The sequence below is a fragment of the Sciurus carolinensis genome, chromosome 10, assembly GCF_902686445.1.
Source record: "Sciurus carolinensis chromosome 10, mSciCar1.2, whole genome shotgun sequence".
Classification (NCBI taxonomy): domain Eukaryota; kingdom Metazoa; phylum Chordata; class Mammalia; order Rodentia; family Sciuridae; genus Sciurus; species Sciurus carolinensis.
In genome coordinates this window covers 135,890,206-135,916,953 of record NC_062222.1, presented here as the reverse complement: position 1 = coordinate 135,916,953, position 26,748 = coordinate 135,890,206, and the positions used below count along the sequence as shown (strand labels likewise).

Genomic DNA, 26,748 nt, shown 5'->3' with positions numbered 1-26,748 from the left:
CATCGAGGGCCATCATGCTGTCCATGGCACATACCTCTGGTTTTAATAATGCAGAGACGTGCACTGGGGCCCTGTGTGCTGCCCTTTGGCCACTCCAACACCCACCTTCCTTCTCGGCCCCTTGGATTCACAGCTGTCTCCTGACCGAGTTGGAGAAGCAGGTCCGCGCTCTCGCACCACCCCTGGGTGGCTGTGGCCAAAGCCTGGCGAGGGTCTTCGCAGACCGCCCGGAGTCACTAGGGATGCCCACACCATGCCCGCCATCTCTCCTGGTTCAAACCCTCGCCGACCCCGCGCCCGGGGCGCCCACCTGCTGGTCTCGCTCCAGGAGGTCCTGCAGGAGTCCCCACTGCCGCCGCCGGAAGCGATCGGACCTGCCCAGCCGCCGCGCTGCGTCCTCCTGCACCTCCTGCCGCAGGGCCTCACACTCCGCCCTGGGCAGGCCGCGTGCGCTCAGCGTCTGCAGGAACAGGGTGTCCACGCACTCCTGGAAAGTGCCCATGGTGCCACGGTACAGCTCCTGAAGCAAAAACCACACCAGGGCACGGTCATGTCCTGCCCTGGCCGAGCGTGGCTCTGGCCTAGGCCTCCCACACACCCGGGGACCTAGGGACCCAAGACTCCTGTGGCTTGTGCACGTGCACACACATGAACACACACGTGCACAGACGCACACCACAGTCTTCCAGCCCTCTGCTCACCCCCGCAAGCCTCACAACTGCCTCCTGAGCCCTCTAACCCCCACCTGGGCCTCCCAAGTCCCCACCCAGATTGAGATCACAGGGTGCCCCTCCCCCCTTCCTCCCTGCTCCCCACTCCTGGCATAGGAAGTTAGAACCTCAGTTAACTTGGAAGACCCTTGTTCTCATCACAGTGGAAATTCCCTAGCAGGCCTTCCAGGCAGTTCTGAATCCTGCCCCAGGGTCCTCTGTTGCCTTCAATGACATCTCCGGTCCCTAGTCTCTTTCTAAAAATGGTTTTTATATTATAAAAAATGCCTGGTGCTCTAGATAATAGTATGTTTAACACCTGTGAATCCACACTCTTTTTTTTTTTTTTTTTTTTACACATTTAAAACACCAAACCATACAGGCCTAGGTTCACTGGACCCACTGTGTCCCCCACCATACCTTTCCCACCCTCTGGGCACGAAGATGGCCATTTCCAAGACGTTGGCATCTCCCTGTCCAGCTCACATCCTGTCCTGTCTCCATATGTATAATGCCCGTCAACACGCTTGCTGTGTCAGCTCACACACCACTGGCATCTCATGGCCCATTTTGCTATGCAGTCCCTTACCCCATCCGCAGGTACTGCACACCTGGAACAGGCCTGCCTCCTCTGCAACTCCCCCCACAGTCCTCTCTCTACGGAGCCTTCCTTGGGCCACGGGCTCCCACAGTCCTCTGATGAGCCTACCAGGGCAGAGAACCACCACTTCACCCCACCGACCACGCCCCCTGCCAGGCCACGCCCCCTGTCAGCAGAGGCTGCATCCTCCTCAGGTCTGCAGCTGTGCCTAGCATCCTCCCCAACCAAGCACCTGGCTGCAGTCCCCAGTACCTCATGCACCACCCGTACTCATGCCCACTCCCCGTCCCTTTCCAGGAGTCTCCCGTATATCCCCAAGCTCAATTCCAAGTCTCCTTCACTGGCAAGACCTGGGGCCTCAGGGTTGGGTGGGGTGTGAGTGGTTGAGCTAAACACCTCACTGTCCTCTGGAGTTTGGCATCGTGGTGGACGCTGGGCAGAGGGCACCCATGGGCTGACCCTGACAACACCCTGGCTCCTGGGTGGAGGCCATCTCCCCTGGTAGACAGCATCTCCCACCATGCTGTTGCAGGCCAGCGCTGGGGAATGAGCTCATGCCACACGACTCCACAGGGAGTGGACTCCCAAGCTCATGCCAGAGTCCCCCTGGATTTCACCCCATGCACCTTTTTCTTTGCTGGTTTTGCTTTGACTCCTCCCACTGTACCAAATCTTAGCCATGGGTGCACCATGTGCTGAGTCATGTGAGCTATCCTGGGGAACACCCCCCGGGTGGTCTTGGGCATCTCTCTTTGCTGCCACCCTCCAGCACTTAACACTCCTCCCAGCCACTGGTTGGTCATCCTTCTCATGGCCTAGACCTTCTGAAGTACTACACTCCCTCTTTATCCAAGTTTTCCTTTCCACCATCTCAGTTGACCAAATATATCAAATGGGTCAAATATATCAAATGGAAAATCCCAGAAGGGAGCAATTCATAAGTTTTAAATCACACTTTGGTCTGAGAATTGTGTTGAGATCTCACACCGTCCAACTCCATACTGCCTAGGATACAAATCATGTCTTTGTCCAGTGTATCCAGCCGTATATGCTACCCTCCCAGCAGCCAGCCAGTGTCTTAGTTATCAGACACACTGCTGCAGTATCACAATGCTTGTGTTCAGGTAGCCTTTATGTAGTACTTAGTACTATGTCACAATGCCTATGTCACTCTGCTCAGTTCAGCTCATCACATGGACGCTGTGTCATCTCACATGACTGTGAGAATGACTATAGTGCAGTGAGAGAACAATCTTAAAACTTTTATCGCTGTATGTTTTCATAATTGTTCTTTTTTGTTATTGTTGTTAATCTCTTACTGTGCCTAAATCATAAATTAAATTTTATCAGAGGTGTATAGGTATAGGAGAAAACACAGTATATACAGGACTCGGCATCATCTGAGGTTTCGGGCATACCATGGGGTTCTCAAAACGTAGCCTCGAGGATGAGTGGGGACGACTGTCAAAGTTTTCTCTTGCTACCTCTGCACGTGCAGGGTCCAGCAGAGTGGCAGGCAAATTGCTGGTGATAATTATAATCATCAGTATTGATGAATTCTTACCTTTGCCAGTGTCATTGACCCTGTTCCTCTCGAAACTCATGCAACCCTCATGGCAGTCCAAGAAGGGGGCTGTTATAATTGCCACCATTTCACAGGTGGGGAGTGGAGGCACAGAGCAGACAGTTAGCTGATGGCCGGCCCTGGTCCCTGCACTCTGGGACTCATACTTAGCTAATGTGCTACCTGGATAACTGTTTTTTTGAAAATGGAATAAACGTACTGTCAGCACCTGGTATGGTGTATGCACCTAGACCATAACTTACTGTGCTCAATGAATTTAAGTTAAATTTAATTCAAATCTCTGTTCATCAAATGCAATGAATAGCTGGACCTTTGTTCAGAATAAAGTGACAATGCCTGAGGAATAAAGGACCTGCATCCTTCTGAAGAATGCAGAGACCCTGCCTGGAAATGACTGACCACGTAATCCGAACTAACCCTCCAGGAAGATGAGTGAAGAAAACGTCAGGACTCCTGAGTAAGCCAACATAAACGTCCCTCGACAGTGAGACCACGTGGACCCAGGCCTGGGGGCAGACACGGTGGGCTGCTCTTAGCAGCTGTTCTGCCTGGGGTCCTGCCTAGCCCAGCTGGCTGGCAGAGCTGCCAGGGGAAGGGGGCTGGAGTTGCGGCCATCGTGGGCGGACCTGGTGAACCGCTCTGCGCTCAAGCTCAGGAGCCGGAAAGCCGCCCTGGAGAAACCAGAGTGACGTGGAAGGAAACCAGCCCGCAGTGACCTCCACAGGGCCATCAAATCATTCAGCTGCTGGCACTGTAGTCTGGGTCTGGGACGCCCAAAGGTCTCTGTTTTAAGGTATGGGTCCTCAGCCTGGTGCTTTGGAAGGTGGCAGAAACTTGAAGACGTGGAAGGGGTTACGTCACTGAGGACGTGCCCATGAAGGGTACTGTGGGACACTGGTCTTCTCCTCTCCTAGCTTCCCAGATGCCACCAGGTGAACAGCTCACTCCCCTGCAGGCTAACCCCTGAGGTGCTGCCTCCCTGCAGGCCCGAGAACAGCAGGACTGACTGACCATGGACTGAGATCTCCAAAACTGGGAGCCCAAACAAACATCTCCTGTATAACAGTTGTTTGTTGCAGGTATTTTGTTACAAAAATGAAAATCTGACTAGCACATCCAGGATACCCAAGCCTTGATTTCAAATGAAGGTGACACCGGATCATCGGGAGCCCTAACAGAGCAGCAGCAGGAGAAAATCCTCTCTGGAGAAAGAGGATCGTCGTACACTAGACCAATTCTACAGGTAAATGTGCAAACCTGGAATATTGTACGTGAAATATACAGAAGACAAGACAGCATGAGGAGACGGACGCTGTGACCAAAGAGCTACACAAACAACAGGCATGAAAGCAAACCCACAGGTACGGCAGAGTGCAAAGACAAGACACAGACTGCCGGTGTCTATGCTTCCCATGCTCAATGTGCTAAGATCTGGAAATTAAAAAAAGTAATATTGTTCATTAAAAAGAACCAACTAGAAACTCTCGAATTTGAAAAATACTGTCCGGTGTTAAGAACTCAACATACAGGTTTAATTGCAGTTTGGAAGTAGCTGAAGAGAGAATTAGTGCACTGGGAGAAAAACCAGAAGAAACTACCCAGAACAAAGCAAGGAGATCTATCCTACAGGACGGAAAATGTGGCGAAGGCAATGGCACAGAAGGGACAAGAAGCTCTGACATGTTTAACTGGAGTCCTCAAAGAGAAGGGAGAGTCGGAACAGTTTAGTTCAGCAGAAAAATGAAAAAGTTCTACATTTATGTGCCCCCGGCATTACCTGAGTCAAGGCAAGGTGCCACATTAACAGGATAAGGTAGACAAGATACCATGATGATTACTTCAGAAGATGAAGGAGAAAGTATTTTGTAGAATAAAATTCTTTGCATGAGAAATGCTCTTGGTAAATTAAAAATTGAGGGAAACTTCCTTAATCAAATGAAAAATAGCAAGCATAGACCTATTATGCCACATGAAGAAAAATTAAACCAAACACCTAAGCAAATGCAGAGAGAACCATGTGTCTGGGTTGGAGGATTTGATGTTGTGAAGTCTTTCATCTCCCCAGCATCACCTCTAAATTCAAAATCCTGGTCGAGTTGGTGGACCTGTCAATAGCACAGAGGAAATCAATCCTTTGCACAGCCCAACACTCCCTCCTTGATATATACCCCAGAGAAATGTGCATGCATGTGTCACACTTGTGAATGCCAAGTGCCTGTGTGTTAAAGACTTGGTGGCCAGAAAGACACTACTGGGAAGTGATGGGACCTTTAGGAGGTGGGACCTAGAGGGTGGTCTTTAGGTTAGTGGAAGTCCCAGCCCCTCCTCATTCTCTTCTGTTCCCTGGCTTATGATGATGTTGAGCAGTTTTGCTCCTCCATATAGCTAAACGATTGGGTCCACTTGATCACAGACCAGAATCTCCCAAATCATGAACCAAAATACATCTTTTCCCTTTATAAACTGATTACCTTAGGCATTTGTCACAGTGATGGAAAGCTGACGAATACACACGGCATGTAGGAGAGAGTCCATGCCAGCCAAACCCGCAAGAGGCTAAGAGGAGCAGACACAGATGGCCACCTGTGGCCCCTACGGCGGGATATTTATACCATGGAGCACTACACGGCAATGAGGAAGAACCCCCACTGCCACATGAAACCACATGAGTGAAGCTCACAAATATAAAGTTGAGTGAAAGAAGCAGGATGGGAAAGAGGACATGCTGCACAAGTCCATCTAGGTCAAGTTCAAGACCCAGGGCAGCCACAGGCCGTGCCCGGGACATGCCCTTCCTGAGGTGCAGCACTGGACTCCAAGCACACCCTGGGTCCTGGTTGGCAGGAAGCACCCTGCAAGCAGGAGGGGCGGACAGGAGGAGGAGTGGGCTCGGGTTCTTCCCTGGTTCTCCTTGTTCTGGCTGGCGGTGGCGCGGACGCCTCCCCACGTGGACGCCTTCTGCTCTGCAGGGTCAGGCCTCATCTGCTGGTCACCTGTTACATTCTACAGTGAGCCCAGCTCTGTGTCCCAGCAGTGGTTTTCTTTTCCAGCCCCTTGGGCGCCAGGGGACCGATTTGAGTCCTATCCTGGAGTCTGTCATTCCACACGGGGGCCAGGACAGCCAGCAGTGCCTTCTTTTCCTTCACAAGTGGCTTCTAGTTTGCAAATTAGAGTAGTCAGCCCTGGGAAGGCCGCAGGGTCCACTAGCCCAAGCTCTTCCTAACAAAACCTGTGCCAGGTCCCGTCTGCTCTCCTCTTTGTGGCCTGCCTCGTTTGTCCACGAGCCCTAACAGGCCCCCACAGCTCTGGAACATACCAGAATGACAGTGTTGTAAAAGGGTCCAGGACAGCAGGGGACCTGGGGCTTGGGGAGAGGCCGGCCCCAGGCCTCTGCACTAAGCTTAGGAGGACATCCCCGTCCCTCCAGCAGGAGCACACAGAGCCCAGGCCAGGCGACAGCCCACCTGTCTTGCAGTCCTCTGGGTCCCTGCATCTGCAGCCTCCCTGGGGTCCCAGGGCCCAGCCTCGCCTTCTGGCAGGGAAGCCCCCTTGGGGCAAGAGAATGGCCAGCTGGGAGCCTTTTCAAGACTTGGCCGAGCCGGGTGGCACCTTCTCACCTGCAGAGGGAGCCGGCCATCTGTGGACTAAGACCTCTGAAACCATGAGTGACAAGCTTTTTCTCCTCTCCATTGTCCCTGCCGGGTCAACGAGAAAGTTGACTGAAACAGACTGTTTCAGGCAGGGGAAGAGTGCATACCAGGGCACCATGGTGGGAGGGACCAGGCACCTGAAGACAGCAGGAAGCAGAGAGCAAAGGATGCCACTGCAGAAGGGCGTGAAGGTCAGGGTGGTGGGCCTGGCCAGGGGCCTAGTAGACAGGTTGGGGCAGCCCCATGGACCAGGCTGGTGGTCACAGTGAGCTAGGGGAAGGGTGACGGACTGCATCCTGAGAGCCGTGGGTGGCACTTGGGGGTATTAAGCGGTTCTTTCTTACAGTCCAGAGCCTGTAAAGCAGACAGCCCTGGGCTCCTGGCTCAAGGTGGTGAAGTGCCAGGGACCAGGCACACCATGGTTTGCAGCTAGACGCCCAACCTGGTCTGATTGGTTCTCGAGTTCTCTGCTGTGCAATTCCTGCAGGGAGCGAGGGGCTGTGGAAGCTACCGAGAGGAAAGTGGGTACAGCCGGGTAGCATGGGACACCACAAGGGTGTCAGTAGGGTTCACTTCTGCAAATAAAAAAATATCAGTGAACCACCCAGTGGCTTTAGTAAGTCAGAATAAGAAAGCGAGTCCCCTTAGTCTTGCCATAATATCAGATAAAAACTCTAGCCTGCTTTTCTCAGTCCCTGTGTCCCTGGGGGATTTACCACCTTTCAGTCCTTAGAACCACAGAAGCCACGGCCCACTGTATCTGCTTTCCAGAGATGTCTATGCACTCGGGACCCATGCTTGTTGCTACTCAGGATGTGGCCCAAGAAACCACTGCTGTTCTGGGCCCCAAACACTGCTTTCCTTAACTCTTAATAACGGTATCTCACTCGGGTAGGCGAATCACAGTCCCTGGAGCCTTGGAACATGCATCTGCACGTGGGTGAAGAGACTTTGCAGGTGGAGCGTGACTAAGGATCTTGATGACCTGGAGGGCCCAGGTGGGCCAGGGTCCTCCTAAGTGGAACAGAAACAGGAGGGGAGCAGAGAGCAGGTGTGGCAGGAGAAGCGGACATGAGCGACGCCATTATGGCCCTGACGAAGGAGGGAGGGCCAGGAGCCTGCAGCTCGAGAAGCTAGAAGAGTGTTGGAACTCCTCCCTGGAGCCTCCCCATGGCCCAGGAGGCCCCCTCAGGTGCCTGAGCTCCAGACCTGTGGGGTAATAACTGTGTCGTTTGAAGCCACGAGGTCTGTGGTGATTCCTTAGGGTTACAGGAATCCTGTGGCACCTTTGGACTGTGGGACTAGTGGTCGCCAATACCCCGACCGATCGCTGATTCCTCACTCACCAGTCCTGCCTAGGCCGGCCACCCCCAGGCCAGGCTGTGGGTAGAGACGGGACCGGGTCTCAGCCCTGGCACTAAGCCAGTCCTGCTGCCTTCCCTCTGGCACCTGGCTCTGCCCCCATGGCTCCTGACTCCTGGCTCTGCCCTGAGCGACCCTGAACAGCACTCCGTCTTCCGCTGCCGTGTAGTAAACACTCATTTCCAGGAAGGGGGTCTGCCTCTGCTCGGCTCCTGGGAGGTGGCCTCTAGGCCCTAAGCACTCGCACTCGGCCCGACTGCAGCTCCCTGGAGGCTGGAGTCTGGCAGATCTCTATGCAAGCAACGTGCCTTAGGCAGGGCTGGGCTCGCGTGTCAGCTCGCCGTGTTGCTGTGCGGGGACCATGGGCTGAGGGCAGCCAGTGCTGGACAGCCAGCGAGGCGTGGGTGGTCGGCCACGCTGTGTGTGCTGTCACTCACCAGCACCCAGAGGAGTTGGCACTGCCCCCACCTGGCTGGGGACTCCTCCCAGTTCCGTGCGTGGTGCTCTCCCGCCTCTCCGCCTGGATGACTCATCTGCAGATGAGCAGGCAGGTGTGCGGGGTGCCCTGGTGTGGGAGCCCGTCTGAGCTCAGAACCTCTCCCATCCGGCTGGCTCTGGCTCGGCTCAGGAGCCTCCGAGGCGCCGGCCCCGCAGCTGGAACAAGTGAATGCCGGGAACTCGCTGTTTGTTTGTAGACGGGGTGGGGGGTGGAAGAACACACTTCTCTCTGCAGCCCTGGGAACCTTCAGGCGGCCACTGGATTTGTGTCACAGTCACTGTGTCACCAACACTGAGATGTGTCATGGCACAGAAAGGGTGATGCTGTAGCTCTAGTGACAGGCCCTGGGAGCACCCAGGCGGAGTGGCCGGCGTGCACATGACTGTGTTCTGCACACGCCTCCAAGACAGCGAGCTCGGGTGGCGAGGGTCCTAAGTGTGGCTGCGCCTTGGCTCCTCCTCCACGTGCTTCGCTGAAGCTGCTGACGGCCAGATGCCCGTGCTGGCTCCGCTTTGACAGAGGAGCCGGGATGCGGGGCATCCAGACAGACCCAAGCCGTGCTTTCTCGGCACCCGCCAGCACTGTCCTCGCTCAGCTCCAGGGTGTGTCTGGGCCTCTGCGATGCCATCCTGTGCCCCTGACGGCCTGTTCAGGGCACCACCCCCCGAGGGACCGACGTAGAGCACAAAGCAAGTCGCCTCCCAACCCAAAGCAGGACAGTCACTTCCTGCCCCACTTGCAGGAAAGGGCCACACGTCAGGATGGTCCCCAGCCCTGCAGCTGACCAAGGTCTTGGATTCAAATCCCCTGAGCCAGCCTGCGGGGGGCCAGAGGGTCAGGAAGGGGCACACAGCTGCATCTCCCCAGCTGTGCTGGCCAGCGGCAATCACATCGGTCACTCCTGCGTCCTGGAGAGGGACATGAGCCGTGCGGCTCACCAGCGAGGACACGGGAGAGGGCGGCGTCTGCCAGCCAGGAAGAGAGGCCTCCCGGCAGCACTGCTGCCCCTGGGTCTGGACCTGCAGCCCCAGCAGGAGACAGTAACTCCTGCCGTTTAAGCCCCGTCTGTGTGTCTCGCTGCGGCAGCCACCATCACCCAACCCCGACGGCCATCCCTGTGATGACGACTCGCACTTCCTGCTTGGTGGGTCTCCAGGAATGCCCCAGCTCCTGGTCCACTGGGACCTGTCCCTTCAACACCTGCTTCAGGCATCGCTTCCTGCAAACAACCGACCTTGACCTCACCTTCACCCTGCACATCCCACCCCTCCCCCGCCCCCCTCTGTGCTCCTCAGCAGTTATGGTGACGGGAGCCAAGGTGGCCTGGGACGCCCACAAGCCAGTTGCATCCCTAGGACCTCCCACACACTCAGTCCTCACTGTGAAGGACCCCTGCCGTCCCCATTCCAGAGGGGGAAACTGAGGGCCAGAGACCAGGCAGTGTTCCCGTGGCCGGGCAGTGAGGGGGAGGGAGGCCAGCGTGCTGACCTGCCCTGAGCGCTGCCTGTCCCTGGCGCTCCCCCTGAGGCACTCTGCCAGCCCTCACAGTGCAGCCCCGCAGGTCGGGGCTCCATCCTGCCCGCCATCGTGTCCCCAGCGGCGAGCAGATGGCAGGGCTGGACCAGCTGCCCAGGAGCACCCACACCCAGCTGTGACCTCCTGGTCATCCTGAACCTGCCCGGGTCCCTGCCCCAGGATGTGCAGCTCTTGTCCCCACAAAGCCTGAGGTTTCTCTGCCGGTAGCTGAGGCCACCTACCTGGCAGAGGGCGACCATGGCCTCTGTGGTTCTGAGCTCCTCCTCCTCCTCCAGGTCACTCCGCATCAGCCTCTGCCTCTCCAGGACCCTGTGGAAAGCCTGTGATTGAAACAGGAACTGAATCTGGTGGGAAATGCAGCCTTATCTCTTCTAGAAAACTCTCCTCAACCCATCCTGGCCGCTCAGCTGGGAGGGATGTTCACCTCGATTTACGCACGGGGAAACTGAGGCCCAGGACTGTGGCTGAGGCCCGACCACCTGCCTGACGCAGGGAGCCACAGGTCTCGCTCGTCACCCCCGTGTGAGGAGGCCCACCTGCCACCTCGTCACCCTTTGTCCTGGCTCCTGCCCCCAGCCATTTTTCTCTGACTCCTGCTGCTGGGGACCACCCCAAGGACCGCCGCAGGGGTGATGCAGAGGTCAGCACGGCCAGCGCCCAGGCAGGCCCTGCTTGGGGGACGGGGGAGGCCTGCAGGGCCTCAGAGCCCAACATGGCGGAGATTCTCGTGGGCAGGGACAGAGGGTGGACTCCTCCCGGGGAGGGGCCGGAGCAGGGCCTCTGCCAGGGGAGCCACCCGCTCAGTTGCTCAAGGGTCTGCTTGTCACCCATGAGTTCTCTTCGCCCCTCCCTGCCTTCATCCTGCTCCCCCAGACACCAGGAATGTGCCAGGCCCATGCCGGGTCCTGGGACGGACACCTGGCACCCCATACATACTCGGGGCTCAGGCTGAGCAATGTGGTGCCCAGCGCCCCAGCTCCTCCTCAAGTGGATCTTCTCACGGGGGAGGGAGCCCCACTCTTTAGGGAAGGCCCCAGAGCTCCCAGTGTGGCCCTGGAAGGGGACACTGCAGTGGGGCCAGGGCCTTTCCTCTGCTCCCTGGCGTCCCCTCCTGAGGCCCCTCACTGAGGTGCTGCTGGCCCCCAGTGACCTCTGTGCCTGGGTTCTGGGCTGAGGCTGGACCAGACACTGTCCCAACAGCCCCTGAGCAGACCTGAGACAAACTGCAGCCAGTGCTATGTGGGGCAGAGGGACCTGGACACAGCTGGACTGGGCTCACCCTAACAACACTGTCACAGGCTGTGGTCCCGTATCACAGGGGACGAAGCCACGGCAGGGGAGGCCAGAGGCCTGAGCTCCCTTGGCTACCTGGCAGCAGAGTCTGCATCCACACCCGGGGAGGCTGGTCCCAGTACCCACACCTACTCCCTGGGACGGGTCCCTGGGGTATGGGCCTGACGCACACAGGCACAGGCTGCCCCTCTGACCCATACGACACTCCACTGGTGCCACTGCCCAGGGCCACCCTGAGATGTACCTGCCCAGGCCGCACTTCCCTTGCAGATTCTCCCTCCTCCTGTCCTCAGCAGCCAGTGGGGAGCCTGTGACTACCACCACTAACTGACAGGGGAGTGGGCAGGGGTGCAGGGGAGGCTATGGCCACTCGGCTAACGCACAGGAGGCAGGAGTAGAGGTCACGCCCTATGGATCCCAGTGCCTCCCACATGCAGCGGGAATAACCGAGCCCACAGCTGGCCCACCCCATATACCCAAGACCAGGCTGGGGGCAGGGCAGGGCCACCTTGAGAAACTCCTGGGGGTCGGAGTTCAGGCGGGAATCAGCCAGGAAGCTCCTCCGCTCCTCTTCCTGAGCCAGCGTGAGCACTGCTGTCCTCTCCGCCTGGTGAGCCAGGGACTCCTTGACCAGCTCTTTGGCTCTCTGGATAGACTCTGGGATTGAAATGAGCATGGGACAGGAGGTGACTCTCCAGCCAGGACTTGAGCGGGGCCATGCGTGTGCTCTACCCAGGGGACAAGGAAGCGGGCGCTGCTGGCAGAGATGGTCGCCACCCTGCAGGTGACAGACCTGGGTTTCTTCTAGTGGGTCCTACTAATCGTGCTACCTCAAAGAAGGTCTGGACCCCTCTAAGTCTTGACCCGTGCCCTGCCCACTCCTAAGGGCAGCCCCAGGGCAGGGACAGGTGTAGGGACATGTGGCTCAGCAGCACCAGGCCCCTCTCCACGCTGGCCTGGCCCACCCTGTCCCCCTGTAGCTGGGCATGCCAGGCCTGCTGTGCGGTAGGCTCAGCAGAGGCGCACGGCTGGCTCCTGGCCACTTCCACGTCCAGCTCTGGCTGAGACGCTGCCCTCTCCCTGGCCTCTCTGGATTAGATGGGGAAGGTGACCCTGGCCTTACGAGAAGCCTTGGTAACTGCTCTCCAGAGCGGCAACCGAGCCCTGGGAGGCAAGTGCTCAGTCCCGGGGCAGGACGGGAAGGCAGCCTGCAGCGGTGTGACCCTGGCCCCGGCATGGCCACCTCTCACCCCTGCTGAAGCTCTCTGCCTCCTCCCAGAAGGCCTTGTGCTGCCGGGTCAGCAGCTCCTCCTTCTGCCGCCCGGACAGCTTCCCCTGGATGCTCAGCAGCTCCAGGCCGCGGGAGATGGCGGCCAGCCGGCACTTGGCCTCCTCCTGGACCTGCATCCTCAGGAACTGGATCATTTTTGCCATGTGCACCCGGCCCATGGCTCTCTGCAGGGCGTCCTAAAGGGAAGCACACGGACAACGGCCCGGGCATCAGGGCTGCACCACGAGGCTCCTCCCGGCTTTGGAAGAGGCAGCGGGCTCTGACCCTACCATCAGAGCCCGACCCTGAACCCTCCCCTGCCTTCTGTGCCTGCTGCTGGGGGAGTGGAGGCTCCGGTGGGTGGCTGGGCACTTGGCAGCCGGTGAGCGCTCCCTAGAGGGCTGCCCTCACAGGCAGGAGTCCAACAGGCACACACGGAGGAGGCAAACCCACTTCCCTTCGGGCCACCCCTCCCCAGTCCACGTGGCCCACGGTCCACAGCCCTGGCAAAAACAAGATCCAAGCCACAGCCATCTTGGTTTTGGAGCTTCGAAGAGCCCGAGTCCTGGGGTCTCGGGGATTTTCGATGGCAAGGTGGCTTTAAGAGCCGCCCCCTCCCTGCGTTTACAGCAGGCTCCTGCCTGCCCTCCCACCGTATCAGTCAGCAGGACGGACTCCTGGAGTAGACGGTGGGAAAGCTGACGGGAGGCGGAAGGGGGTCCTGAAGTCTCTGAGAGTGGAGCTGGTCAGGTGCCGGGGCCGCAGAACGCACTGGGGCTGCGACACCACTCCGCCCAGACCTGTATTCCCTTCCCTCCCACCCACCGTCATGCCCAGCTCAGGACTGGTCACCACTGGCCTGGGCACTGCGGGCGGCTCCTGCTCTCCCACCTCCCACCTCTGCCTCTGGTCTGCCGGGCATCGCCAACAGAGGGGTCTTTCAGAGATGCTGACCTGGCTGTCACCCAACTCCAAACCCTCCAATCTCCTAGACACAGGCCCTTGGGGACTCGTCCTGCACACTCCCCTGCTTCTGGCCATGGGGTGACAGGCCCTCAGCTGCCGCAGGCCTTTGCTCGCGCAGGGCGGTGCCCCGGGACACTCACTGCCTCCTCCCACTCACCGCCTGCCCTGTCTTCCTCCTCACCTTCCACACCCTCCACTCAGGTCTGAGCTAGAAGAGCAAGCCCTGGTTGGACGGAGACCTTGAAGGCAGGGCCATACCTGAGTCACAGTGTCCCCACCTGTTCTAGCCAGGTGTGGAAGTGGGGAGAGGGCGACCCCCACTGTGCCTAGGAACCCGGGGTTCATTCCCAGGCCCACGTTTGCTGTGAACCCTCTGTCTGGCTCGGACCCCTAGGGGGCGCACCAGGACAAGCAGCCACCACACCTGCGGAGCGCGGCGACTCAGTCAGCGAGGGAGGACGCTGAGAGCGCCCTCCCCAGAGTAGGGCTCAGCAGGACAGCATCGCCTTGGGCTTAGACTCCAGGGGAGAAGGTGCGCAGGAGCGCGGGGGCCACCACTGCCCCGCTGTAGCCATAGGAGCCCTCAAAGTTGGCCTGGCTGGAACCTGGCTCCTTTCCCCAGACTGCTGACCTGGGCTGGTTCCTCACCCGACCACTAACAGGATTAAGATAAAACATGCCAGGCATTTGGAATAACAGCCAGAGAAGTCCATGCTCCATAAACAACCACCATTTCTAGACTTATCCACAGCGACCCCCATCTCTTGACAAGTGTTTTTTCCCCTGTCTGTCACAAGAGACTGACTCTAATGACCTCTGGGTCCATTATAAGGGCTCTCCAGTTTTGAGCGATGCTACTTGACACATTCCAGGTCCAAATGCCCAAGGCAGACCCACTCGGGCGACAGCCCGAGAACCTGGCTCTCCCAGAGTTCACCCAAGGAGTCCTCAGATGCCTGGCTGCGTGTTTCCTCTCTGGTACCCAGGATGCTGGGGGTGGAGCTAACCTGTCCCTCTTCTGCACAGTCACAGCCTGTAGCCCTTTCCACCCATCATACGGGGACCTGCTCATGTCAGCATCACCTGCTGATGTGTGGCAAATCAGGAAGCTTGGGACTCAACCATGGCATTAGAGCAGGACCCTAGGTTCGTCATGAAGTTACTTAGCTGGCTCCTTTCCTGTCCACTGGAAATATCTGCTGTGTCTATCTTTAGTGGTGCCAAGGGAACAAAGGAGACAGAGCCGGGGCATGCCCCATGGTAGAACCCCTGCCTAGCACACATGAGGCCTGGGCCAATCCCCAGCACTCCCACCCTTGGCCCGAAGACCACACATGAATATGGTGATAAAAGCACGGAAGGTTCCTGAACCACAGTGCACCCCTGGGAGTCTTATTACAGTGCAGACTTGAGAGCGTCCACAACACTGAGTGTTGTTCTTAAACCTGGCTACGTGTGAAATTATCTGCAGAGATTAAAAAAATCCTGATGCTTGGGTCCGAGGTGGCTTCCACCTTGAGGTCAGGCTTAATCAGGCTGCGGTGCAACCTGGCATCAGGGCTTTAGAACCCGCGTCTCTGGTGATGTTGAGCAGTAGGGGTGATGACTGCTGGTGTGGACAGGGTGTCAGTTTTCCCTCCTGACTGCCCTGCGTGCCCCTGGGGGACTTTTAAAGGATGCCTGTGCTGGGCCTCGCCCCCATGGTTTCAGATCTGATTGCTCTGGAGTAGAGGCCCTGGCATCTTGGGGTTGAAAACTCCCCAGGGATTCTGATGTGTAGCCAAGGATGCAAACCACTGGTTCAGAGGAATCTGTGGATCCACCTTTGAATCCAGGCTCAGCCACCTGGACCTGTGTGATTCTAAACATAAAACTTAACCTCTCCAAGCTTCTATTACTCTACTGATGGAGGATGGGTAGATGGATGGGTGGGGACCTGAATGGATGGATGAGTGGATGATGGATGGATGAATGGGTGGGTGAGTATATGTGTGAATGTATGGGTGGATAGATGGGTAGACAAGTGAATGGGAGCAGGGGTGAGTGGATGGATTGATGTGTGAATGAATGGGCAAAGAGATGGGTGGATGCATGTATGTGTGGATGGATGGGTAGATGGATGGATGGGTGAGTGGGTGAGTGGAGGGTGGGTAGGTAGACGAATGGGTGGATGGGTGGGTGGAGGACTGTGTGGGCAGGTGGATGGGAGGGTGGGCGGATTCGCTGGGGGTGCTATTCCCACCTATAAAATGAAGGTGTTCAACTAAATGCTCCCCAAGGTGTTTGGGCCTCAGGATTCCCCGACTCTAGCCTGCACGGCCCAGTGTCCCCGCCCCCATTACCAGCGCCTGCAGATCCTGAGACTCGCACAAGAGCCCTTCAGCTGCAATCATCCTTTCTGTCAGAGTCATCATGAGCTGCCGCACTTTGGAGCTGGAACATTTAAATTGGTCCACAAGAAAGTGCTGGATGTTTTCCATCTGTTTCCAGAAAGCTTCCATCTGTGAAATGAGCATGAGAAGCAAGTGATGTGGTGGGGGGGGACTTATTTCAGAGAGCTCTATGGCCCGTGCTTGGGAACTGCAATTCATTCCTCGCAAAAGGAGATCCTGAGTCCCTCGGCAGTGCCAGCGAGACTGTCTTGGAACGCTCACATTCTACAGAGGGTCCCCCAGCCCACTGCGGGTGCCAGTCAGTCCCGAGGTGGCTTTTCAGAGAACACCAGTGCGCTGCCGATCAGGAAGGAACGCAATGAGCTCACCCCACTTAAGGGCTCTTAGACTGGTGGTGACGATGAGTGGGGGACACATGAAATGCCACAATGTGCTCCTGGAAGCTTCTGGGTCTTTAAAAGGAACTAAACATGGTTGGAAATGAAAACATGAATGACCATATAAATATTAGTTATTGTCCTTAAAGTATGAAAGAACAATTTGGCAGAGATGATGCAGATCATGACAACATTTTGCTTTTAAAGTCTCTCTCTCTCTCTCTCTCTCTCTCTCTCTCTCTCTCTCTCTCTCTCTCGGGCTGGGGAGATAGCTCAGTTGGTAGAGTGCTTGCCTTGCAAGCACAAGGCCCTGGGTTCAATCCCCAGCACCGCAAAAAAAAAGTCTCTCCCTCCCTCCCATCTTATCAGGAGCAAGCGTGTGCGTAGATCATTACGTCGCTCAGACAGTTGGGGGCTTTAATCTGCAACGTGGAAACCTCTCTGAGCTTTGAGAACAATGATTCCCGCTGTGCTGCATGGCATACAGGTGTGGGCAACTTGCTTCTGGTACTGAGGAAGTGGCTCAGGAGAGCTGGGGCCCTGACAAAGGTCCCAGAGCTCAGGAGAGTCAGAACCAGAACTTGGTTCAGGTCCTTTAAGTCCTCCGCCTGGATTTTCTCTATCTCGGCTGGGCCTTTCAGATGCCTTTACGTTACTTCTTGCTGGAGGGATCAGGGGTTGGGGCACCAGAAATTCATGCTGACCTTGTAGCTGTGACCACAGGTCATGACACATCTAGCTCTTCCATCCTGTGGACCCTGAGCTCTGAGTCATCCGGCACCTGGGGGAACAGCCTCCCAGCTTGGGGGCCTTGCTGCAGCTGGGAAGCCTGTGGTCTGCCAGCGGTCAGCTCCTGTCTCCAGTGGTCAGCCCCAGCAGGACCCCCGACCTCCCCAGCTCCCTCCTCTCCCTGCTCTCCCCCCGCAGAGGACACAGACATCCGCCATGCCCTGCGTGCCAGGCACAGTGCCACCCGCCAGCTCTGCCTCTTCCCTGCACCCCCTTGGGGCCGGCCACCCGCTCAGTTCTCCTCAAACACTGGTGACTGCACGTCTGCGATGAGTCTTGCTGCTGTTCTTCCAGGTCCCAACGTCCCTCCCCTGCCTCCTATCCTGGTCTTTCTCCTTCCACCTTCAGTTCCAGCAGCATCCAGGTCGGTGCCGCCAACCCTTTCAAGATCTCGTGAAAGCTGCGAACTCTCTCTGACGCTCCACTCAGTGCTAGGGAGCCACGGACACAGGAATCCAGGCTGAGCGCCCGGCTGAGCACCTCCCCCTGGCCCACAGCTCTAGGGACATTCCCGCCCTCTGCATCCTCTTACCCGGGCCTTTGTGGAGTCCCTGCAGCCCGGCCTCTCCCACAGGAGGTCCAAGCTGGCCTTACCATCTCGATCCTGGCTGGCTGGCTGATCCCCGGCTGGGGCCCAGCAGAGCTTCCTCCCCCACCACCTCGCAGCTCTCAGACCTTCGCTGACCTCTCCATCCCAACCGCACCTGCCCCATGAAGTTCCTGCTGGACTTGCCCAACAGCTCTTATGATCCTCTGTGCAGATCCCGGGGTCCTTTGAACTTTGGAGGTGGACACGGCCACCCCTGCTTCCCAGTCAGTGACTCCCACCTCCCCAGTGTGTGACAAAAACTCCCAGCGAGACTTCCGTGGCTTTCTCTTGCTCTCCCAGCTCACAGCCCTTCCCGACTCCCCCTCTGCATGTCTGCTGGCCAGCATCCGCCCTGTCCCCAGCTGGCTGCTTGGGTCTCTTCCTCTAGGGATACACCCCAAGCCCTGGAGTAAAAGCACTCCTCACCCTGCTGTGTCCCAGTCTTTCCCTGGGTACCTGTCACAGCGCGGGGAAACCTGAAGTTCTCTGCTCACCCATGGGCCTCCCCGATGCCTCCCGGGCAGAGCCACATGGAAGTGAGTTTTGAGTCCCCAGTGCCCAGCAAAGTGACTGGCCAAAATTGAGAGCCAGGAAAATGTCATTTGATATATGATATGTGGGTTAGGGGGAGATGAGACCCAAAAGGGGGGGAAGTGATTGCAGGCCGCCACCCTCTCTGGAATCCCAGACATGCACTAGGCGAGATGCCCAGGGCTGAGGAGGTAGCAGTGGCCATCTGCTCTCCCCACAGGGCAGTCGCAACATTGAGGGTCAGGGCAACCCGTGGCTTGAATGATACAAAGGTCGGTTAAAATACAAAGTAAACCTCCTCCTCCATGAATCCCTTCTCTGCCTCTGAACTTGAGAACCGATCCCCTTCCTCCAGGACAGGAGGCAACAGGGAATCCAAGTATTGAGCCTGCTCCCAACACCCTCTTTCTAGTCACCAGCGTAACTGTCCCAGAAACCAAGGATTTCGTAAGGGGAGAAAAGCCACACGCACGTCACCCAGGAGCTGCTCCCCATGCTCCCTCTCCTTCCTCTCCACGTCTGCCAGGGTGGCGTACCCAGAGGCACCGGTGCCCAGTGTCTCTGTGCTTGACAGCTTGGCCCGAAGTGCCTTCTCCAATTCCGCCAAATCCTGAAGGAACAGAAAGAAAGCAAATAAAGAGAAGTTCCACTGTATCTTCAATCCTAGAAAAATAAATGCTTTATTTCTTTTACCACACTATCAAGAACTATTTCTCATTAGTAGTGAAATGTTCAGGGCATTGCCCTACTTAAGTTTTGATGATAAAAATCCATTTTCCTCATTCAACATTGAACATCAAGAATAAAGGATTATCTTCTTCTATATTCTGTCCTCAAAAATAAAAGGCCATCCTTTAAAAACAATGAAATCCTATTATGTACATCATTATAAAGTCCTAGAAAAACTCACGACCTTAGGGGTAGGAGGGAAGGTTTCTCTCCTACTCACCTGGTTTCTGTGGGGAAGGATCATGAACTAGCCCTCAGGGGAAAGATCTGCTACATCCTCCCAGGGCCAAGAGGGAAGTGAGCACCGGGCCTCAGCTTGCCCAGTCTGCCTCTTTGGGATGGACCATACAGGGGAGGCCATGGCTTTGCACTGGTCTCAGCATGGAGTGAGCCAGGCAGCAAAGGCCCTGCTTCCAGGTGGGGAAGTCCAAGGTGGTCAGCTGTGTGGGCGATGAGGCAGGTGGTGGGCTGATTGGGGTTCAGCCACCTGTGGTTGCTGCATCTCTAAGCCACACCCTCCAAGTTGGCCTCTGTCAGTAGGGTAGCCACACTTCCATAAATGGCTCCCTGACCGTCTCAACTGGTTCTGAACTTGGGAAGAAATGCAGGAGTCCTGTGCCTGGTTCCTTCCCACCCCAAGGTGGGGCGAGGGACAGCCTTCTCTTTTCTCCAGGGCTGTTTTTTGCCACGTAACCAACACGGTGGTGGGCGGGGGACCCAGCTACACCAGGAAAAGTCACATGGAGAAAACGCTACTGTTGGACCCACGCCAAGGCCACATGTGATCTCCAGTCCTCACAGGAGGCAAGCGACGGCCTTTCTCCTGATGAGGAACATGATAAATGGAAGTTAGGACTTGCTGCCCTAAGACTCCTGGGCAGGAAGCGGCAGCCAGGCTTGTACCCTCTTCCACCTTCATATGCCATGGGGCTTCTCTCCAAAGGGCAACCGGCATTTCCAAGGACTCTTATCCTCCCCGAGAGGTTTTAAGGCTGCTATGAGCACCTTCAGGCACTTGGCCAGACTGTCTCAGTAAATAGTAGCCACTACGGTAACTAAGGTGCTTCCCAAGGCCAAACAGCGAGGTGAGCGGGAGAGGGTGTGAGCTGAGCTGGGATCTGCAGTCTCCAAATCTCTCACTTTCCATTATAATGTGTATTATTGTATCACTATTGTATAATTACAAATATTGCCACTATTTTCACCACTGGAAAGTTACTGAAGCACGGTGAGCCTCAGTTTCCTCAGGCATAAAACAAAGACAAAATAGTCACTCATGGGGCTTGAAAAAATTAAATAGGGCTGGGGAGATAGCTCAGCTGGTAGAGTGCTTGCCTCGCAAGCACAAGGCCCTGAGTTTGATCCCTGGTACTGCAAAAAAATAAAAAATAATAAATAAATAAATAAATAAATAAGTAAGTAATGTAGGTCGAGCAGTGGTCTATGCCTGGTGACGGTGGTCGTGGTGGTACAGAGGGTGAGGCTGGAGATGAAGGTGAGACAGTGAAGAGACGATGCAGCTCCTCTCCCCAGGAAGGAGAGAGTGGAACCCAGGAGTGGTGGAGAGACAGTTCCTCCAAGCCCACATCATGGTGGGACCAGGGATGATGATGACAATGATGGTGACTATGACAATGATATGGAGATGAAGGTCCTGGGAGCAGTGATGGGGATGAGGAAGCCGGGGGGTGGCAAAGCTGACTGATGACGATGCAGAGGATGATGCAATGGCAGGGGCAGTAACGACAATGATGGCAAAAACAGCCAGGTGACGAAGATGGTGGTAAGGTGGCAGGAGCGAGTGGGGGTGGGGATGGCGATGAAGACGACCTACTGGTGTTGGTCACTGGGAGGGCGATGACAGCAGCAGAGGTAGCAAGGGTGACCACGGTGATGCTGATGAAGAGATGGTGGTAGTGATGGTAGAAGTGACGATGCTGATGACCACACAATGATGATGGCTGAGATGATGGAGTGAGGAGGAGGATGGTGGTGGCGGTGTCATGAGAATGGTGATGATGCCACTGGGGCATATGGTGGTGGTGGTGGTGATGGTGGTGGTTGTGATGGTGGTGGTGATGGTGGTGGTGGTGGTGATGGTGGTGATGGTGGTGGTGGTGATGGTGGTGGTGGTGGTGATGGTGATGGTGGTGGTGATGGTGGTGGTGGTGATGGTGGTGGTGATGGTGGTGGTGGTGATGGTGGTGGTGGTGGTGGTGATGGTGGTGGTGATGGTGGTGATGATGGTGGTGGTGGTGGTGATGGTGGTGATGGTGGTGGTGCTGGTGGTGGTGCTGGTGGTGGTGATGGTGGTGGTGATGGTGGTGGTGGTGATGATGATGGTGGTGGTGATGATGATGGTGGTGATGATGGTGGTGGTGGTGATGGTGGTGGTGGTGGTGGTGGTGGTGGTGATGGTGATGGTGGTGATGGTGGCGGTGATGGTGGTGGTGATGGTGGTGGTGGTGATGGTGGTGATGGTGGTGGTGATGGTGGTGATGATGGTGGTGGTGGTGGTGATGGTGGTGATGATGGTGGTGCTGGTGGTGGTGATGGTGGTGGTGATGGTGGTGGTGGTAGAAATAAAAGGCAAACGCTGGCAATGATGACCACGATGATGGAGATGAGGTGACATGGTGTGGCTGGGTGGAGATGACAGGGTCATGCAGCAATTACGTATCACTAACTCTTACTAGGATTTCAAGGACCTGTAAAAGGTGGAGCCAGGATTCCAACCTCACCCAGTCTGACTCCAAGCCCTGACTCTTTTTGCTGCAGATGAAATTAATGTAAGTTTTCTGAGATGGAAAAAAGACTAAGAGCAGAATACAAAATAGCATAAGCAGCTATCACCAATAAACAAGTCACTTCCTCTTTTGTAGGAAAAGACAGTTTAGTATGTGGGATGAAACAATGTAAATTCAAAAATTACTCCTTTATATTGAAACTCGTGCGGGAAAATAGCACCAGCAGGGATGGTGCCCGAGGAGCCCATGTGACCAACACTCTTCTGTCTGCTCTGGGTGTTTCCTGAATTTTAATCATACGCATTGTTCTTTTGTATTTGTACACACTTTTAGATATCATTATATTGCAAGAAAACATGGATATTTTAATAGACTATTTTATACTTGAAAGCAAAGAATACTTTGTCATAATATTATTATCAACCATTTTTTAAAGTCACCCTGAAACACAGGTTGAGACCTACCTCTTCTTGTTTTGACAGAATCTTCTGATATAATTCATCATCAGCCTTTTTCTTAGGAAGAAGGTCCAGGAGGCACATTTTAAAAACCTGAATAAACATCTGTTGGCAAAAGGGAAGGAGAACAGAGGACGGGTGAGCGCAGGAGCCTCCCTCCCCGCCTCCTCCGTGTCCTTTCTGCTACAGGAAAAGACCCAGGAGACACCTGGTGACAATGGCCTTCTTCATTCTGCATGACGGTCTCCTTCTTCCTCTGCTCACGGAACGTTTCCTAGGCATCTACTTCCTGCACGGTTCCCCCCTCTGGGTGGAGACCACAGAAACGGCAGAGGGGCTGCTTCCTCGCAGAGCGAATCAGACACAGTCTCCCAGAACCAGGATGGACAGGTCTCCCCTCCAGCCTCCTGCTCAAAGGCAGGGACGTCCCTTAAACCAGAAAGAGCCCTCCCGGGAGCGGTGACCCCCACAAAGCCCAGAGGTGCTCTGTCCACCCTGGGCTGGGCGACCCACTCCTTGGAACCTCTGGGTTGGGGTTACAAACGCACGTGCAGGTCTGGGGGTGAACGTGAGCTCATCGGGACCAATGCCCAGGAGGGCAGGGACTGCGTCTTCTGAGGACGGCGGGCTTGGTTTATGAGAGCCCACCTTGGTGTCCTCAGAGCGCTGTGTGTCCCCCACCTTGGCACGAGCAGCCGATGCCTGCACGGCCTCGCCAGCATTGCACTGTCGCTATTTTTCATTCCAGTCATCCTGACGGGTGTGAGGTGATATTTACTGTGGTTTTAACTTGCATGTCCCTAATGGTTTTGTCCTGCTGAGCATCTTTTTCGCGTTCCTTGCCATTTCTGGCTCCTTCTTGGTGAAGTATCTGGGTAGAGCTCCGGCCCTATCCTAATTAGAATTTCGTTCTTCCGGTGGGGCCTCAGGGTACTGGAGTGGATAGTGGTGGGAAAGCTTTTCCCTCGCTCTGAAGTCAGGGTTTTCATCTTAACAAGGTCTCTTGCAGAGCAACACTCTCTAGTTTTAATGATGTCAAGCTTTCAGCATCTGGCATAAGAACTCTGTCTTGTTCTAGACTCTGGAGATTGTCACTTATATTTTTGTCTAAAAGCCTTATACAGGCGGGCGTGGTGGCACATGCCTGTAATCCCCATGGCTCTGGAGGCTGAGGCAGGAGGACTGCAAGTTCAAAGCCAGCCTCAGCCACTTAGTGAGGCACTTAGCAACTCAGTGAGATCTGTCTCTAAATAAAAAGTGTTGGGGATGTGACTCAGTGGTTAAGCATCCCTGGGTTCAGTTCTCAGTAACCCAAAAAAATAAAGATAAAAAAAATAAAAGTCTTATACGTTTTCATTTAAATACAGGATCCATCTGAGTTCACGTGTGTACAAAGCACGAGGTTTAAGTTGATGTCCAGTTGCTCCAGCACCAGGTATTGCAGTTTCTCGTTCATTCATTGAACTGCTTTGGCCTCAAAGGTCGCCTAGATGTGTTCCTATTATAAAGCATTTTCTGATGCAGGATTAGTGACTTTTTTTTCTAGGAAAGCTCCACAGCAAATACCTTTTGGTTTTGCTGGGCACAATTGTATAATTACATCATCTCTTTTGCAACTAGCCCACCCTTGGTAAGTCGTGTTTGCATGTGGCCTGCATAGCCTTTTAAACCTCTACATCACTCACAACGCCGAATACAGCACAAATGCTATGCAAATAGCTGTACTGTATGTTTAGGCAATTGCAACGTGTCTGGTATAGACACAATTCTTTTTTCTGAATAACCTCCATCCGTGGCTGTTGAGTCTCCGTGGTGAGCCCCTCCCTGGAAGGGGAAGGCTCCAGCCGCACTTGCAGTGCGAGGTCACTAGAGGCAGCAGGCAGCTCTGGGTGACTCTCTGAGGGGGTCAGGTTCCAGGAACTCGCAGGCCAGGCTCATGAAGTACACACCACCCACCACCTGGTCGCCTGGGCACATGGGCAGGTGGGCACACAGGATCCTACGGCTGGGAAAGCTGGACAAGGTGCCCGTGCCCACAAACATAGGGACCCTGCAGCTAAGGGTCGGGTCCAGAACTCTTCCCTCACCCTTCAATCATTTGCCCAGGTAATGAGCACCAAGGTCACTGTCCGGGTTTTCCACACACTAAAACCCACGGTGTGCAAGGTGACAGTCTCTCCCCAAGATGTTAGTCTCAAATGCATCTTTTGGACCCCAAATGTGATCAGTAACACTTATCTTGTCCTGTCCCTTTTAAGATGGCCATTTTTAAAATTTCTAATTTTGAAATGATGATAGACTCAAAAGAAGGTGCAAATACCAAGCGAAGTCCTAGGAGCTCTTGCCCAGGATGGTATCTGAGGTCCCTGGGGCACAGTGTCAAGCCAGGAGGTTGCCCTGGAGTCAACACGTCAACACCAAACTGCAGCCTGCTTCACCCTCGCCACGAGCATTCACGTGTGTGCGCGCATGTGTGCGCGTGAGGTTCTGTGCAGCGTTACCTCAGGAACAGATCCAGGCAGGCACTGCCCCAGTCGAGACGGAGAGTGTCCCAGCACGAGAAGAAATCCCCGATCCCGGCGCACCCTTTAGCCTAGCACCCCACCTCCCGGAATCTGCCCTTCTCTCTGCCATTCTGCTTTCAGAGGTGACAGCTGCAGCGTGTCCCCATGCCCTCCATGAGTCCAGGCCAGTTCTCCCTTAGTGAGGGCCAGCCAGGGAGCTCCAGCATCAGCCGCCCTGGGTCTGGATCCCCCGGAGCCCGACGCCTTCTGCTGGGGAAACGGCCCTGCAGCCTGGACGCGGCGTGGCTTCCCGCGCTCGAGAGCTCCGGAGACTGTGCTCGAGGAGGCTGTGCCAGGGGCGAAAGCCGTGGTTCCTGTTGGTCACGCGTCGCAGACACGCTTCTATGCAACCAGCCACTGTGTGCAGGCACGTCTCCAGGGCCTCCTCGCAGACCCCTGACGGGTCCCAACCCTACACTGGCATGGTGGCCCTCGCACGCCCGTGCGGCACACTGTCACTTCCGAGTCGTGCTGACTGCCGCTGCGCACGGTGGATGTGTTCCCTGCCATCCTTGCTGTACTGGAAAGTGGGCACAAGGCAGGGGCTGCCGCTGGTGTCTGACACTGTCTCTGCAGGGGGCAAAGTCCACACCCTGCTGTGGGTGGTGGGTGACAGCGACTGCCCCACAGGACAGCAGGCTGCCCCTGGGGGACGGGGCCGGCCAGGACCACTTTGCTGGCTCACTGGAGGGGCTCTGAGCCCCCAAGGCAGACAGGTGTGGCCCGGGGAAAGCAGGCTGCAGCTGCAGGTGCCACCTGTCCTGAGACCTGTGCGGAGCAGGACGGCCGGGTGCAGAGACATGCCCTCTCCCGACGTCTGTGTCATCCACAGCTTCAGACACTGGAGTAGCTTGTGAGCCCAGGCCTTCTCACCCAGAGCGTCCCCAGGGGACCTCCTCAGGCGTCCCCAGGGGACCGTCCCCTGCTTCTCCAGTGTGCAGCCAAGCGTCCCGGGGGCCTCTGCCTGTCTCCAAGTTTACCCTGCGTGCTCTCCCTCTCCCGCCTCTCTCTGGAGGTCTCATTCCTCAACAATCCAGAGACTATGCCTCAGGGAAGAACCATGCCCTCTGCCCCCTGTAATCTTGGTGCCCGGCCAAGCCCATCAGAGTTGTGTGGCTACAGTGGATCCTCTCTGGCTTCCCGCAGCTCAACCCTGGGGTGCACTCGGCCAGGGCCCTGCTGCATCTGCAGAGCCAGTCCTGCTGTCCCAGCGTGTCCGCTCCACCGTCCTGCTCATTGGCCCAGACGTCACCTGCCTGGGACACTGAACTTCCCATTTCTGCTCCACATCTGAAGCTTTATGACTTGAGTGAGTCCATCTTTCTGTGCCTCAGTTTCCTGTAAAATGTGGAAGGTAACAGCCCCACCTCTCTAGTTTATAGTGATGCTTAAACGTAATCACCTGTTTTATAAGCCCTGGGGCCTAGCACATAGTAGGTATTCAGTAAAACTAGCGCTTGTAACTCCTCCAGCACCACTGTAACCCCCAGAGACACTTCAAACGCCTCTTCTCTGCCTCCACCAGGAGACTTGCTCTGGTTAAGGGGAGGTGCAGCCCACCACCAGGCATGGCTGCTTTCCAGGCTGTGCCCGGAGGCTGAGCCCAGTGCCCTTCCCCGGGGCTGCTCCACTGGCATGGGGTCTGCTCCTCAAGGGTGTCCCGGCTCCGGGGACAGAGAAGGAGAGTGAACGCGGATGTCTCCACCTACCATGTGCTTCTCCTGCCTCAGCGCCATGTCCAAACTCCGCAGGTCTTTTAAGTGAAGGCTGTAGACACACAGGTCAATGTCTGCACTGAGGAGTGAAAAGAGAAGGTGGAGAGAGGTCAGCGCATCTGCTAAGAGCAGAGGATGAGAACCCCACCTGCGGCTCCCAGCGGCTGCGCTGCGCCTGCCTCCTGTGCTCAGGCACAGGGCTGGGGTCCCAACCCTCCGGTGTCATGAGGAGGTGCACAGTGAGCTGCTGGAAACTGCTAATGGCCAGGGGAACAGCTGGTGCCGGTGACACTGAGGGCAAAGCGGGTGCAGAGAAGAGGGCAGAGATGAAGATGGCATTTCTTCCCTCGAGCATCTTTTCCTCGGTCACCACGTCATGTTCCC

At 56.0% G+C, this 26,748-nt stretch overlaps 1 protein-coding gene across 1 annotated transcript in view; it reads right to left on the bottom strand.

Annotated features, from left to right (window-relative positions):
* Positions 1 to 26,748, bottom strand: part of Evc (EvC ciliary complex subunit 1) — a 60,173-nt gene that overhangs the window by 17,041 nt on the left and 16,384 nt on the right. Inside the window, exons 5-12 of the mRNA XM_047566601.1 lie at positions 26,359 to 26,443; positions 22,092 to 22,190; positions 18,624 to 18,761; positions 15,815 to 15,973; positions 12,487 to 12,703; positions 11,745 to 11,893; positions 10,165 to 10,263; positions 311 to 520 (exon numbers count right to left, since the gene is read on the bottom strand). Coding sequence (XP_047422557.1) covers positions 311 to 520; positions 10,165 to 10,263; positions 11,745 to 11,893; positions 12,487 to 12,703; positions 15,815 to 15,973; positions 18,624 to 18,761; positions 22,092 to 22,190; positions 26,359 to 26,443 — 1,156 coding nt within the window. The remainder of the gene's footprint in view (positions 1 to 310; positions 521 to 10,164; positions 10,264 to 11,744; positions 11,894 to 12,486; positions 12,704 to 15,814; positions 15,974 to 18,623; positions 18,762 to 22,091; positions 22,191 to 26,358; positions 26,444 to 26,748) is intronic.